Raw genomic sequence first — 15,911 nt, forward strand, 5'->3', positions numbered from 1 at the left:
TTACTGTTAAATTTTCTGAACCTATTAACTCATCCTTTGTGTCAATGCACCAAAATACGGAGTCAGGTTTTTGCGTAACATATGGACTCTTCACTAAAGTGCCAGCATATTGCAGTCATAGATTGGGTTATTGGCATAAAAGTAGAAGTGTATGTATATAATTGTAAATATAAATGTATATAACTCTTTGGTTGGAATTATTCTGCAGAAGCCACTAAAGCAATTTTCAGGAAACATGTTTTCCAAGCTAGCTGCAACAGCTTATTCTCTCTATTTATAATTGAAATTTCATTTGAGAGTTATAAAAAGAGGAATGTATCTCCCACTATTTTACACCTTTTTGCTTAGGTCTGGGGGAGTACAGAGTAAAATAATATGGCTTATTCAAGCACTAAAGCAACATTTTTTTATTGATGAGAAATGCTAGTAGAATATGTAAGTCCTTTAAGAAGTGCCACCTTTGGACTCAAAATTGCAGCTAGGAATTATCCTCAGATGCTTCAGGATACACTAGACAGACAATGAACTATGACATGAATTGGATGTTTCAAGCCAGACAAGGCAAGACCTGTGTAAAGGTACTTGATCTGTCTGGTTATTACATTGGCACTACAGCATTTTTCTACAAATTCCAATACTCTATGTTCGTAGAAATGGCTATACTTTTTTTTAATGGGCACAGTCAACTGAAGAATTACTTTTATAGAGTGTATGCTAATATGAGAACAATCTGTGGGTTAGAGACATAAAGAAAACTGACCTGATGCTCCAACTCAGATAGAAGAATGCTGCATAGGAACTCTCTGCTATATTTATTTTTTCAACTCCTTCCTGTCACTCGTCCCTTCATTGCCCTCTATATTTTCTATTATTAGTTTTCTCCTTCTTACTTTTGTCCTGCATCATGAAGCATTTATTGCTCCATTTTTTTAATATAACAGAACTGTTTGAGTGCATTCAGGAAGCACTGAGGGGAAAAAAAGCACTTGTAGGGACAGGAGCTATTAAACCTGGAGATGTGGCAGGAAGAAGGCCATTATCTGAAAGATGATCTTACAGTCTGTGGAAACAATAAGGTTAAGGCTAATGGCAGAGCCCAGACCTGACTGTATAGCCCTTGTGCTGAAGGGCTGTGAAGCAGTCGCAACCAGTCTCTCTCACTTAGTGCAGGCTGAGAATCCACAACTAGGACAGTAGAGGCTACAACTTCATGTCTTGCCTACTGGAGTTGTTAATGGAAGTCAGAAAGCCAAAATTCGCTACACCAGTTTTTTCATTGATTTTACTAGAACATCTCCAGTGATGGGTTTGGTTGAATTACGCTACGTAAGTGAGTCAGGTGAGCAAGATTTGAGTTTACAGTCATCAAATCATAAAAACAAACAGTGTTGTTAGGAGATCAGTAGGGCTAATGTAAGGAATATATTCCCAGCCTTTATACCACCGTACGGTATCATTTGTTAACAGCACAAAGCCTTTGTTTTAAATCAGCGAAGGGAATGTTCTTTGGTTTTTTCTTTTTAGAAGTAATTTCATTTCTGGGAGCTAAACTGAAAGAGCAATGCACACCTTTACATATGGCAGGAGAGTAGTGCAGTAAACAGGGATTTCTCACATCTCCTTTCTGGGACATGTGAAGTTATCATTCCATTCATAATTTCTTCAAAATTTCATGCAGCCAACATAATGCAACCACATAAACACTTCCCTGCTAAAATTGGCCATCCAAAATTACTCTGTTATAACTATGTTAGCTTTATTCTTACAGAACTCAAGGGCAGATTTTTAGCATTTCAGAGAAGATAAAGGAAAGTAAGATATGTTATTAATTTTTGTGTTTTCTGACTTTCGCAAATTAACTCAAACCTTAATGTTATCAGTCTCCAGTCCTCTCTCCCAGATCTTCTTAATGGCAAACTTGCTGTTCAATATCCCAGTGGGAAGTCATATGTGTATTTTGTTTGTCTGGAACTGAGTAGGTGATTGTATCAATGCTGGTTAGTGTGGATGTTTGTCTAACTTGTTTTGAAAGCACCTGACATTGTTTTAAGGATATATTTATAGTACAGTCATTTGTCTTCCTGAAAAATGAAAGCAGCTCAGCTGGAAGCACAATGCTTAATTTATGTGAAGCCATTGCTAATCATGGCTGTTACTGGAATGTACTGTATATCAACAATATTAAATTTAATTTAGATAATTTGAAAAAGAGGTATTTGGGAAATCTCTTCCAGTCATTCTTCACAAAAATTATGTGGCAACATCTATATAAGGTACATTTTTTGTATACTGCTTTGAAAGCTAAAGTTGCCTTGCTGCTGTACTTTCATTCTCTTCGGTTTATTTGTTTCTCCCATATATTAAGAATTTTATTCTCCTCTTATATTGCATAATCCTTCAAGAAAATTTAATATTCTTCAGAATTTTCATGTAACTTACTCAATTTTCTGTTAATTCCTCTCCCATTTCCCTTAATTCAAGTTACTTTGTGTCTTGGGTAGTCTTTAAAAAAACCCTACATAATTAGCCTATGGAAGTCTCAAGGGATATCTCATTAATGTATGTAAATATCGGGAGGGAGGGTGTAAAGAAGATGGTACCAGGATCTTTTCAGAGGCTCCCAATGACAGGACCAGAGGCAATGAAAAATGAAACACAAGAGATTCCATCTGAACATCAGGAAACACTTCTTTTACTGTGAGGGAGACCAAGCACTGGCACAGGATTCCCAGAGTGGTTGTGGAGTCTCTGTCCTTGGAGATATTTTATATCCATCTGCACATGGCCCTGCTCTATGTGGCCTCACTTGAACAATGGAGTTAGACAAGGTGACCCCCAGAGGTCTCTTCCAACCTCAGCTGTTCTGTACTTCAAAAACTATGTCTAAGGTGAGAGAATCATTCCAAGACTGGCTGGAGATTGACAGGAGGAACCTGACTGTTTTATATGTCTTCTGATCCAGGTGTTCATGGGCAGCCACCTCTTTGTCCTACACTTCTTGCTTCCTCTTTCTGACCCCCACACCATCTAAATGTCCACTGAAACTGTTCTACAGAAGTGCTGAGTATTATGTTATCTTTGCATTAGTGGTCAGCTATATCTATTGTCAGCACACCACACACAGAGTACAGAGACAGACATACAGAACCTTTACACACTCTCAGTCGCAGCGCCCAGTAAATATCCTTCACACTCATTACTATGCAATTAGACTATTGCATATAACAGTTTGATTTCTCTCCAGGATCCATTCATGTTTGGGAAAAGGAAACTACCTTTATATATTGCCAGGTTAATTATACTGTCTGATGAAGTGATTTGAAATGCTCATAATTTTGACCTTTGCCAAATTACTATCTCTATAAGGCACTAGTTATAGTACCATCTACTGCACCACATTGCATTAATGTGCTTACAGCTAAATCCTCTTTGCCTTAACCTCACAAATAATCCCATTGACATTAATTTGTTCCTAAGTCTTCTTACTATTACAGGGAGTTGTAACACTTTGCAGGATCACCTTCAGGGATCACAAGACACACATCGGCACTCTCTGCAGATAACTTAGTCTATTAAATAACTCGGCAAGCAGAACTGCATTTTGACATTCATGCCTGGTGATTTTTGTCTTTAAGGGTTCAGGTGTTCTGTTTGAATTTGTAATTTTTTTCGCTTAGACCATGGAGCCTTCAATGACCCCGTCAAACAGTTGAACAATATAGCAAATAAGGGCAGATAAACTAAACACTTCAACAGAAAATCAGCTTTAATTATTGCTTGCTCTTCCTGTCTATGCCTACAGTGAATGCTCTGGCTAATGCAAGTTCTTTCTGCCCCAAGAGTGTTTGGATTTTAGATTTTCCTGCATAAGTGTTTTTTTTCATAAGTTCTTTTAAAGACTTGCAGCATCACCATTCGGTGATTGAGGAAAGCTGACTTTTTTAAAAAACAAATATTCCTTAACTTACAAAAAGTATCAGCATTATGTGAGAGTTTGGAAGCACAAAAGTGCGCTACTGTTTTCTCTAGAGAGTTGTTGAGATATTTTATGCAGAACAGTGTTTTAAATTCACTTTCTTATTCTTAACTAGGAGTAATTTGAAGGGATTATGTTTTGACGGGGGAAGAGGGAGGGGTAAAACCTGAAATTCTTTAGTCCTTGCCTATCTCAGTTAATTACAGATAGAAAGGAGAACAAGAGGATTTTCTTCTTCCAAAATCAAAGCGTATTTCCACGGTGGCATCCTCATAACAACCCAGCAGGAGATAAGTGTTCCCGAGCCTAAACTTTATTGTACTAAGACTATATAAAAGATTTATTTACCAATTTTTTCTGGGCCTATTTGCCATCTTTTTTCCATTTCCCTCTGCTCTTCATGTTTTAGTTGTTAAGATGAATCTTTTGCTCTCTGTCTACCTCTGTGAGTGGATTAAGAAAATTAGAAGAGAGGTGTGTTGCTGGTTTTACATGCTCATAAAAGATAGGCTTTAAAGCTGATGGAAAAAATATTTCAGGCTTCTTTTCTATGTTATGAGTTTTAGGGCTTAAAGGAAGGTGGTTCTCAAAAGAAAAGTGTTTATGAATGCAAATATACACATTTAAATTTTTTAAGGGATCTCAGAAAGCCTTGGCAAGAACCCCCACTGAATTCTGGAGGGATTTGGTCCTCAATTTCTATTAGTGTCTGTGGAAATTCCATCTGTAACTACATGGTTTTGCCATTGGGTTCAAAAATGAACGACACAAGAAGAACATCCCAGAACAGAGGGAACTGATCCAGACTGCAGTCCTGGAGAGGGTGACAGCATAGTTTGCTGAGGCTGTTGCAGCAGAGATAGGAAAGAGATGCCATGTGCATCCACTGAGTGCCAGCGCATCCACTGACTGTGGGAAGAAGGCTGTCCACAGTGTGGGAAGACAGGCAAGAATCCCTGCTCTGCTAACTCTTAAAAGGTCTATCTGTGGGTCAAGGCCAATTCTGCTAACAACTAAACCAAACCAAGTTTTTCATTAATGTAATCCACTGTTGTAGATATAATGTTGCTGGAAGTACAGCTCAAATTTTCCTGTAAGGTGGAAACAGTGTGTTGTTTCCAAAAGCACTTGAAGCTCTTTCTTTCCACACTCCTTCTCCTCCCTAATATGTTTTGTTTGCTTGTATATAGTCTATTTTTTTATTTCAGAAGATACAGTATTGAAGCATTTTGCCATAAAGAATATGTTTTCAGAGGTCTTCAGGAATTCCTGGTATTTCTCAGGCTGTGGACGTTCTTTAATAAATAAGTAGGACAGTAAAGTTACTGTCAGTGAAAAGTCAGGCAACTCCCCCCAGTCACCTCCTAATTTCTAAATAAGCATGCCTTTTGTTGCCTCTCTTCATGCATGAATTCCTGCACAGTCATGTGGGCTGATGCAGATGAACAGCAGTGACATTGTATCTCAGGGCCATGCTGGTGATTCCTTGTGTGGGAGTTACTCATGTGGAACACTGGTTTATGTAATCTCTCCATCCCTGCCCATGGGCTGGGAAAAGGAGGCAGCCATTAGGAAGGGAAGAGATTTATGAATGCTGTGATGTGTCTAGGTTTTTGCTGTCACTCTAAATAACTGCATTTCCTTAATGTGGTACTGGCATTAACAGCTGAACAAGCAGCAATAAATAGCACAAGAGGCTCTTACTTATATTCATTTGTGTTGTAAAAACACCTTCTTTTCTTATTGCTTTGATAAAACATCAAATCCATATTTACTTACTGACCAATTTAACTCTAATAGTCCATGAGACTATTGGAATTGTCTTCACTTTTGTTTTGTGTAACTTCACTAGCTCTATAGCAGATCTGGGAGACGTTTATGGAAAAGTTATTATATCTCTGTTCAGTGATTTATGATTTTCACCTGACTGTAATATCTCCATAGATACCTACTTCTGATTATTCTTCAGCTCTTACACCTGTTTTTACATGCTCTAATTGTGAGTGTACCAGAATTGAGCTTGGTGATCCACCTGCAATATTGCCCTAACTTTCTCAACTTTCATCACCGATTCGTTTTCTGTTTTTTGGTGTTCTACTGTCAGCTGGATTAACAGCTCCGTAATTTTTTTCTATTCAAATGGATTTCCTTTTTCAAGTCTTCTCAATGCCTGTTTTACTTTTTGCTTTAGAAATTGCATGCCTGAGTGAACTCCTGAAATGTAATCACAAGTCGATCAGAGGAATGTGATGGACGTGATTTTTTTGACTCAGTACTCTCTCAGAGAAAATTTAATCTCAGTGAGAAGTTATTCAGAGTCCTTTCGTTTTGAGTTTTCCTGAAAACAAACAAAATATTAAGGAGAAATTTTCTTCTACTTAACATTCTTAAACACTCATGCATGAATTGCCAAAGTTGCTCTGTTTAAGCACTGATTGACGTATCTGTTTCTTCCCTTCCTTTTCTGAATTTTGCTGGATCCACTGTAACATCCTTTAAAACAAGGTTATGACTTTTGTGAATGCCCATAACACTCAGAATATTGATAAAAGCATTGTACCAACATATGTCTTTGTGTTAAAATCCCAATTAAAAGTGCAGCCCCACCTATAGTAGCATAATCTAATAAATACAAACAACTTGCATAAATGCCTATATAAAAGTCTCCACAGTTTTAGCAAGTAAATAAGAATTGCAGGCAGATGTGATGACAGAATAACTTCTGAGAGCATAGTAGGGTTATTGTGCAGGGAAATACACCACACTGAAAGCCATGAGATCTGAAAAAGTAAATATTAAATAATCACAGAATCGCAGAATATGCTGAGTTGGAAGGGACCCACAAGGACCATCAAGTCCAACCCTTAACCCTGCACAGGACCATCCCTCAGAGTCAAACCATGTGCTTCAGAGTATCATCCAAACACTTCTTGAACTCTGGCAGGCTTGGTGCTGTGACCACTTCCCTGGAGAGCCTGTTCCAGTGCCCAACCACCCTCTGGGTGAAGAACCTTTTTCTAATATCCAACCTAAACCTGCCCTGACACAACTTCAGGCCATTCCCTGCGGTCCTGTCACTGGTCACCACAGCGAAGAGCTCAGTGCCTGCCCCTCCTCTTCCCCTCATGAGAAAGTTGTAGACTTGAGAGCAGTTTGCATGGGATAGCAGTAAGTTCAACACAGCTTTTGAACAGGAAGGATGAATAACTGCTGCTAACATGATTATTGATGAGCAATTTGAGAGTTTAAAGCAGGTGCTGTGTTTTCTGTTGAAACTGAAAGTGAGAACCAATACATCTAATCCCTCTAGTGCTTCTCAGAGGATGGTACCCTGACTGTGATTGGTAGCATTTTCCTATGGAGAACACAAGAATTTTAGATGCATAAAAATGATACTTCTGCAATGTGTCCTGATCCTGATTTTCTTCAACATCTGCTGTCAGTTAAAAGTTTCAGGAATTTCTTTATCCAGAACCCTCTGAAATTTATCTGCGTACTGTTGCACACCATTTCATAGTTCAGTTCCAATATAAGTTTTTAAACAACTGGCATTTACCTGTATGTGACTGAAAATTATGACACAATGGAGACATCTTGTCATTAACTCTCATGAGGTCGGGTTCTCCTGTGGACTTATCAGGCCAAGATTACAAAATTCAGACTCTCTGTGCCTTTTGTGCTTAGTAGAATGGGTAAAGAGATACCTCTGATATTTGTATTGCTTATTTTGGGATGCTTAACAATGCAATTTATATTGGAAGCTATAATATTACTGTCATAGAAACAAAATGTAGTTGACAATCCAATCAGGATACAGTACTAGCTTTTCTCTTCTCTCTCTTCCTCTAGGTTTTTAGAGTGTGGGATATACAAACCCTTGCACCGCTGCAGGTCTTCCATGATAATCAAGTGAGTCCTGAAGAGTTGGATACCTTTCCCATGGTATTTGACAATGATCACGGCGTACTTATCACTGGTATGTTATTGCAGTTGATGTATGAGAGCATGACCCTTCTCCTAGAATGCAATTTCTTTTATGGTGATTTCCTTTATGATTGCATACAACTGAAGTTGAGTTCAGGAATAGAGTATATGAGAATATACAGAATACTGAGAGGCAAGGGTATTTGCACAATAAGATCATTTTAAAGTGGGTTATATCTGGTGTTAATTTCAATATCAAAATATGCATGAAAATATGCAGCATAGGAATTAAATGCAAGAACCAAAGGAAATGAGAAAGGCTTCTATGAAGGCGAGGTGAGCCTCCCATAGCAAAATTAAACTACAGATATTGTTCTATAGACTTGTCATTTCTTGAAAGCTACTAAGCTGCTGATCTTCCCCTAACAATTCCTCTAGCACCCTCCTCATCTCATATGGAGGTCAAAACAGCAACATAAAGTCTCTATGGAGCCCTCACAAGTATATTCAAAGTCCTTATTTAACTCAGTAGCTACAGACAGCCCCACAATCTGTGGTGTCAACAGACATACTGCTCGACTGATGAGGAATAAAATATTGTGGGAACTCAATCTGAGTTCTGTGGGACTCAGATAAAATATTGTGGGAATTCAATTTTGGGCTCTGTTTGCTGACTCTGTAGCAGGGAGCCTGGAATCTCTGAGGGACCAGACCTTTGCAGTTGTCACTAAGGATGTTAGTCTTCTGTATCTAAGACAGAGACTCTTGAAACCAGAAGGGTTTGTCTGCCCCAGAGATGTAGTCACTAAAAAAAAACAGCTTTGAGCTTCTTCTGGGACTATAGAGGCCTAAGTCATACCAGGAAAATAAGGTAGTTGTCTTTGGAGACAGATTTTTCTGTCCTTGGATTAGAAACAAGGCACAAAGCTTGCAAAGCTTGTCAAATCTCAGATGAATGTGAAACATTTTGTTTTCAGTGAACTGGTAGTTTCTGCTGAATCTTTTGATTACTAAAGGATACAGATACTATCTTTAGTTCAAATTTAAGTTAGTGAGATTTTCAAGGCTTAGTAATGTAGGGAATATAAACAGATCAATCCTTGACAAAATGAGGTAACTTTGCCCTTGTAAATAATGATTCTATAAGTGCCTAAATATTTGTGAAAATCTGGTCCTGGACTCTGTTAATGGTTCCATTAAAAGCCTAAGGGAATGTCTCCTTGCCCCTGAAGAGGGCAAGAGTCTGAGCCTATATGTGACCAAATTAATTATCATTGACATTTACCTGGCTCTACAGAGGAGATTTTCACTTAGTAGTTCAATAACATCCATAAATCACAGCTCACCTTCATGCTTCATTTGAATTTTGCCATAGCTTTCCTTCTGTGCCTTTTTCCAAACTGCTGGCCTCTGTGTCTGGATTTACACCAAGGATTAGGCAATTTCATCCTTTGCTGTGTACTCACTGCTACTCCTCTGCTGGTAGATCGGCAGTGATACTTCGTGTGCATTCTGGCTTAAGAGTACTGTACAGACCTTGTCCTTTCTTTTGTCTTGTTGTTCCCATCTGCTTCTGTCTTTGCAACTCTTCTAATCCAAGAACACTGGAAGGTGTCTGGAAAACACCATTCAGACTTGCAGTGCTGTATAAAGGAAGGTACGGGAAAGACATCATCATTCCCTGCAGATAGAATTGCTTTGTCTGTAAGAACAAAGCAGATACCAGAATTTATTTTGTGATAAATCTCACAGTTAGATTTTTATTTATTTGGGTTCATTCTATTCCATGCCAACCAACTCTGGGACTAGGGGATTTATGACTCCTAGTAATTTGTGGTCAGAGAATGAATCCTATCAAAGGTGGGCAGATGGTTGTTGAAGGTAGGTAAATACTTAGCCATTGTTTCACTGGTGCTTTGTGGGGAGCATGTGTGAATGTTTTCTGCTTCAGAGAATGGGTATTCTCAAGAAACAGAAAATATTCCTTATCCTCTTCAGAAGAACGCAAACGAACCCTATGGTTTACATAAAATCCTTTTATGTCCAGGGAAAGTAACTGATACTATGGACAAAATATATATATTCTCACTTCTCTCACCCTGTGCAGGTTCAGATGTCATTGATATTTATCCCCTAGCTAACGTGATAGAAGATACAAGACAGCTGCCACGAACACATGAGAAAAGCATCAATGCTCTGATTTACAACAGGACTCTTCACCAGCTTCTCACCATTTGCACTGAGTCAATACTGAAGGTGAGTGTAAGTTGTCACCATTTATACTGAAAAATAAAAGTCTCAGCTTTTTTGTTTCGAATAATTTATTGGGCAATCTGATAAGTTATTAGTGTTTATTATTCTAAGTGTTGGTTTTGTGGCTATTTTTTACTTCCAGGGAAGTGGTAGCCATGAGAAACCCTATTTGGGTTCAGAAGATCCAACTTTTCTTTTTAACAGTGTGACAGTGATCATCAGAGGTATCAAGAACCTGTAGTTTTCATCAGCTGTTGGTAGGTTAGATGGCAAGATTCGTAGGGAGAGGTAGCATCTTTTATTGGGCCAGCTGGTGATGTGTGCCATTCCTGAGGAAAAAAGCTGGTTTGTGTATAGGTTTGTTCAGTTTATACAATCAGTAAAGATGTTATTTCTCACTGTAAACCCTGCCATCCTTAGACCACAATGGCTACACCATTACAATTACAAGATAGTTTGGGGCATTTGGTGCAGCAGAAAATCAGCTCCAGACACTGCATATGAAATCAGTGGTACTTCATAAATCCAGTTGAATCTGAGCTATCCCACTACAGCAACCAACTTTTTAAGGCATTGCTTAAATTTCTAAAAGAATTAGATAATGACCAGAGATAGTTCCTACATTTTTGGAACAAATGTTTATGTAAAGTCTGATTTTTATATTCTGCACCGAAATTCTAACTGAAACCATCCTTTCTAGTTAGATTTCTTTGCTTTTGCACTGTAAATACTCATTTGACTTAACATCAATCTCTCTGAATTACCAGGGGTCTTTCTCACAGCATACATACTACATAGAGCCTCCCCTGGCCAGAATAGCTTCTCTGGGGACAGGGACATTTTCAGGGAAAATACACTAGTATTTCAGTAAAAGAATTTGGTAGTGTGCTGTTGTAACAGAGATGTTACAAAGATGTGAAACGGAGACAACAGGAAGTGAAAATTCGCTATTGACAGTCATTTCTCCAATTACATTAGAACACATTGTGTCACAAGTTTTAGAGGATGTATTACAAATAATTATCATATTATTTTTTCAGGTCTGGGACCTAGAAACAGGATATCAGATATATCAAATCGAAGATGCACATGGGGTGAATACTGAAGTGACCTGTGCAGCCATTGAAATAAATGGTTTTTATGTTGCTACTGGGGCATGTGATGGTAAAGCAATTAAATAATTACTACATTTTTATTACATTTTTTTAATGACATATTACATGAGCAGACAGAACTCTTTGTCTTGACTGTCTCAGTGACAGCAGAATTAATTTTGAATGCACAGCTGCCAGTCTGTGGAAAGCCTGTGGGGTGTGGGTGTGGGGTGTCTTGGTTGGGTTTTATTTGATAGGTGCTTCACAGAAAGGCGATTTTTGTCTGCTTGGGCTCTGGTACTCTGATAGTCTGTTACTTTCTGGAAGACTGTCTCCAAAGCTCTTGGTCTGAAAAGTTGTTTCCTCTTAAGACTTAGTATCTAGATCTATAACTAAACAGCTGCAGATAAAGAATGGGAGGTTTTAAATTTTCTAGTATCTAAGCTCAATTTTATAGTGTCTGTAGTCACTGAACACTAGAAGATAGATAGATAGATAGATAGATAGATAGATAGATAGATAGATAGATAGATAGATAGATTTTTTTTTTCCTTAATTTTTCACATCTGTTGTTTAGAGTGCGTGAGTTTTAGGTAACATGACAAGACCTCACCAATACACAAATGCACACTGAATTCTTCAGGAAGCTTTAATAATTTTATGATTTTTTAACATGACTGAATAATTCTCACATTCAAATGTTCAGGAGTACACACCTGAATTATTAAAATATATAAAATATATGAAATCTGCCTCACATGAAGAGGAGATGATGGCCTTTTCCACGCAGCATACTGGCTAATATTTCTTGTTTCTACTTGGGAGCAGAGACTGCATGCATTATGGATCTTAAGAGCACAACAGAAGGTGAATGCTGTCAAGTCTTACAAAAGGGAAGTTATATATAATAATTTCATCACTTAAGAAAATTCTGTAGCTCCTTCTCCCCAGTAGCTCTGTGGGATAAGTCCAGCAATCAGGTCCCTCTGCTCATTGATGTAGGTCAGAACTTGAAGTCTTCTCACACTCTGCTTGCTCCCTGATAATGCTATCCAGAAACAGAAGTAAAGTAAGAAGAAGTCTTTTATCCTGGGCTGCAGAACAAAATAGACATGGGAAAAAAGATGGAAGAATGGAGGGCACAGTGGTAAAGGTGTTTTCTGGTGTGTTTTTTTGTCCCTAGGTCTGCTTTGCTAAGAAACACATACACTGTTGCAATTTTTGAAAGCCCAGTGACCTAGCTCTCAACCTTAACTTGGATTTTCATTTTTCTTGTCTTTTCCCTGTTTGATCCTATTCAAGCTTCTGACTTTGAAGCACAGGGTATGGATGAAAGTTCATTCCCTTTTCTACATTTTGTCATCCCTGTGTAGGAACGGTGAAAATTTGGGAGTTTGAAAGTGGGCAAGAATTTAAAGCCTTGCCTTTGGCCCAGCACAGCGAAGATGAGCATCGCGTCCTGAAGATAGTCTACCTGAAGGCTGATGAGAGTCAACATGCACTTCTTGTTTTGGAACAGAGAGGGGAGATGAAAATCATTCAGGTTTTTCAAATAGACTTTTTTTTTTTGCCTTAATTTCATTTGGTAGCCCCTAAATTTTGAGGTAAAATAGGACTTTTTCATTAATTGTTAGAGGAACTTTTAGAAACTGTCAAGGAACAATTTAGTTTTTCAATGTCATCAAATTAGCTTTCTGCCTTTCTGTCTAGTGTTGAAATGTTCATTAGTCCATTGCTGGTTTTCAGCATTCCGATAATTTCTTTCCTTGCGTTTGCTTTTTCATTTGTGATTGAGGTTTCAGTAGTTAGAGATCCTTTAAGGCCTTAAAATATTGCTGTTGTGACTAAGGTTTTTACCTTATTTAAAGTGTTTCTAAAGAGATATTTTGGTGAAAAGATTTTTTAATTTTCTTTTTGTTTAAAATTACTAGGTTAAAACAGTGGCTTCTTAGGAACTGAAACAAAGAAACACAAATCAGATTGACTTTCTGGGCTTGATTTTGAGCATCTACTCTGTGTTCCCTTCAACTAAAACTAACAAGATGCATTTGCAGTTTACTATAATTTCATTTATATAGTTTCATAATGATTATAGTCTCATTTCTCATGCAAACCATGTTTCTGTGAAATTTTCATGTCTCAAATTGGAATGTTTTACTTGGGACAAAATTCTTCTGAAACTTTAAATCTACTATGCGCAAGGGAGCAAAGGTTGTCGGGAGAAGCAATAACTTTAAGACAAATGATACATTTGGGGAAAAAACAGACAGGCTCTCATCTCAGTAAATAAGTTATCCTTTTGAGCCTCCTGCTAATAAAAACCTGTTTCTTACAGAGTTTGCTTTTGCTATTCAGACTTTTCTGAAATACTCCTTCACACCAATTGGTCCCCACTGTTATTACTGAAATTGTTAAAACAGTTCATTTACTGTAAATTATGTAAATGTATCCCTTGACAAACAGGTTAGTGAGGAGTTCAATGTCCTTCAAGTCTCTATGAATCTAAGTACATTAATACTGTTTCACATATGTGCAGATCTACATTTTCCCACAGATGTTTCTGTGATAATGAGAAATACAGGTGGTTGTTAGCTTTTTAAAAGGCTCCAAATATAGCAATTAGTAAGGTAAACTGGAGTAGCAGCCCAAAACATTTCATCCTTTGCAGGAATCTACTATAGATCTCTCAATTTTTAATCCTTCCCCAGAAGTATTTCTAGTTTGATATACTTAGTATTATAAGATTTACTAAAATCTTAATTATTTCTTCATTCTTGAGCTTAAGACATCTATGAAAACAGTAGAAAACCTAAGGAGCTCAGTTCAGTAACACTTCTCAGAATGGACAGAAATATCAATGTTAGAGTAGGTACTATTTCTTATAGTCAGGAAAACTCTCAAAGTGACTCCCAATTGCCTCTAGGCACAATGAGGAGGAATCAATGACTTGGGGCTGTAGCTGAACTGTGGCTTCTTCTCTCACACAGTTGGAACAACCACCGGTTTTACTGGATGTTTTGGTAGATATGAACTGGAGAGTAGCAATGTTAATGAAATAAACAGCTCTGAACGCCGCAGCTGCACAGCTTCTAATATAACAGCAGGTAACTTAAGGTGAGCTGGAATATCTCTGGATGAAACTTCAGTTTGCATTGTAGGCATGTTCTAGTTGATACCTGTAACAGGTTTTGTAATTTGGCGCAGAAAACAAGCTTTGGATATACACTTGCTATAATTTTTTTTATGACTAGAGAAATCCTTTTCTTCCTCTTTCATTAAGTCAGTTATTTTAATAGGGTAACTCAACTCAAACACATCTACATGTCGCATGGGTGCTTCCTGATGCAGTGTCTTTTCCACGAAGGAATCCAGTTGTATATCTGTTACTGAAGCCTGACACCTCACAAGAGTTTTTTCCAGCTATTCGGCTGCTGTCTAACATCAGTTCTCTGAGTGATGATACAGAGGTGAGAAACACTTCAAAGTTCCACGTCATTTATAGAAGATTGGAAAGTAAAATGTTTATTGTGCCACTAAGGATTTCATGTTTTAGCAACAGATTAAGAACCAAATAAGTATTGCCCATTGTGGTCTCTTCCAACCTTATTCATTCAATGATTCCGTACTTTTCAGTACATTGAAATAAATACACAAAAGGAGATGGTCTGAACATACACTTCTCATTCCTATAAAATATAGTAAGTTGAGGTTCTCAAATAAACTCTTATAGAAATGAAATGCCATTTATACTACAGCTAGGCTGACCTTCAGTAATAGTGGCACATAAAGATCAAGTTGAGTATCAAAGTGATTCTATTTTCTCTTTTTATTGCTTTGGTAAAATAAGATATCAAATTTATGTTTCAATGGTTGACTGATTTAACTTGAATAGTCCCCGAGATTTAAGTCCTGTTTTGTAAAATTTCACTAACTCTGTAACAGATCTGGGTGATGTTTGTGGAAAGGTTATTATATCTCTGTTAAGGGACTTATTCCTTTAACTTGATTATAGTATCTCCATAGATACCTACTTCTGATTAATCTTCAGCTCTTACACATGTTTTTACATGCTCAAATTGCAACTGTGCTGTAAATAGCAGGTGAGGTTGGAGGCCCTGTTCTCTGCAGCAGGGAGTCTCCCAATATTATCACTCCTTGCTTCCTTCTGGTGCTTCTATGTAGCTCAAATACAGTAGTATTAGAATAGCATCCAAAATGCAGTTGTAGACACTGTCTGTTTAGGCATTTTGTTAGTTTAACAGTTAAAACATTTCACTCCCTAGTGTCCATGTTGCTCCTACTCATACTTTTCTTTTAACTGTCTTTGTAGAATTTTGCACCTTCTGTGGAAATTAACTGTTTTACTGTTTTAAAAGTAGAAGGATGGAGTTTGATAGCTACAGGAAGTGGAAATGGTGAAATAATTTTGTGGGATTTTGAATCTGCCTCTGTGAGATGCCTGTAAGTATTGCTTTCATGGAGGCTGTTTGATCTCCAGTATTTCATACAAACTTTCCAAATGGCATACTGGAAATTCTAAGATGCCCAAATATACAGGGTGATTGACAAGCAGGAGTTAAAGTAGCAATTTATGTTGGCCCTCCTGCCTTCCACTTCAAATTACTTTGCTAGCTAGTCCTGACAGTGCAGGTAGGAGATGTGAT

At 37.7% G+C, this 15,911-nt stretch overlaps 1 protein-coding gene across 9 annotated transcripts in view; it reads left to right on the forward strand.

Annotated features, from left to right (window-relative positions):
- The window catches only part of WDR64 (WD repeat domain 64), an 87,812-nt gene that overhangs the window by 42,235 nt on the left and 29,666 nt on the right, over positions 1 to 15,911 (forward strand). For all 9 annotated transcript variants that reach the window (XR_001873441.1, XM_017806607.1, XM_017806605.1 and 6 more), the window contains 6 exons: positions 7,826 to 7,952; positions 10,008 to 10,156; positions 11,194 to 11,317; positions 12,621 to 12,790; positions 14,544 to 14,714; positions 15,578 to 15,708. Coding sequence is in view for 8 of the 9 variants with exons in the window: in XM_017806607.1 (XP_017662096.1) it covers positions 7,826 to 7,952; positions 10,008 to 10,156; positions 11,194 to 11,317; positions 12,621 to 12,790; positions 14,544 to 14,714; positions 15,578 to 15,708 (872 nt within the window). In the remaining variant the exon portion in view is untranslated. The remainder of the gene's footprint in view (positions 1 to 7,825; positions 7,953 to 10,007; positions 10,157 to 11,193; positions 11,318 to 12,620; positions 12,791 to 14,543; positions 14,715 to 15,577; positions 15,709 to 15,911) is intronic.

The sequence above is a fragment of the Lepidothrix coronata genome, unplaced genomic scaffold (assembly GCF_001604755.1).
Source record: "Lepidothrix coronata isolate B3197 unplaced genomic scaffold, Lepidothrix_coronata-1.0 Scaffold16, whole genome shotgun sequence".
Lineage (NCBI taxonomy): Eukaryota > Metazoa > Chordata > Aves > Passeriformes > Pipridae > Lepidothrix > Lepidothrix coronata.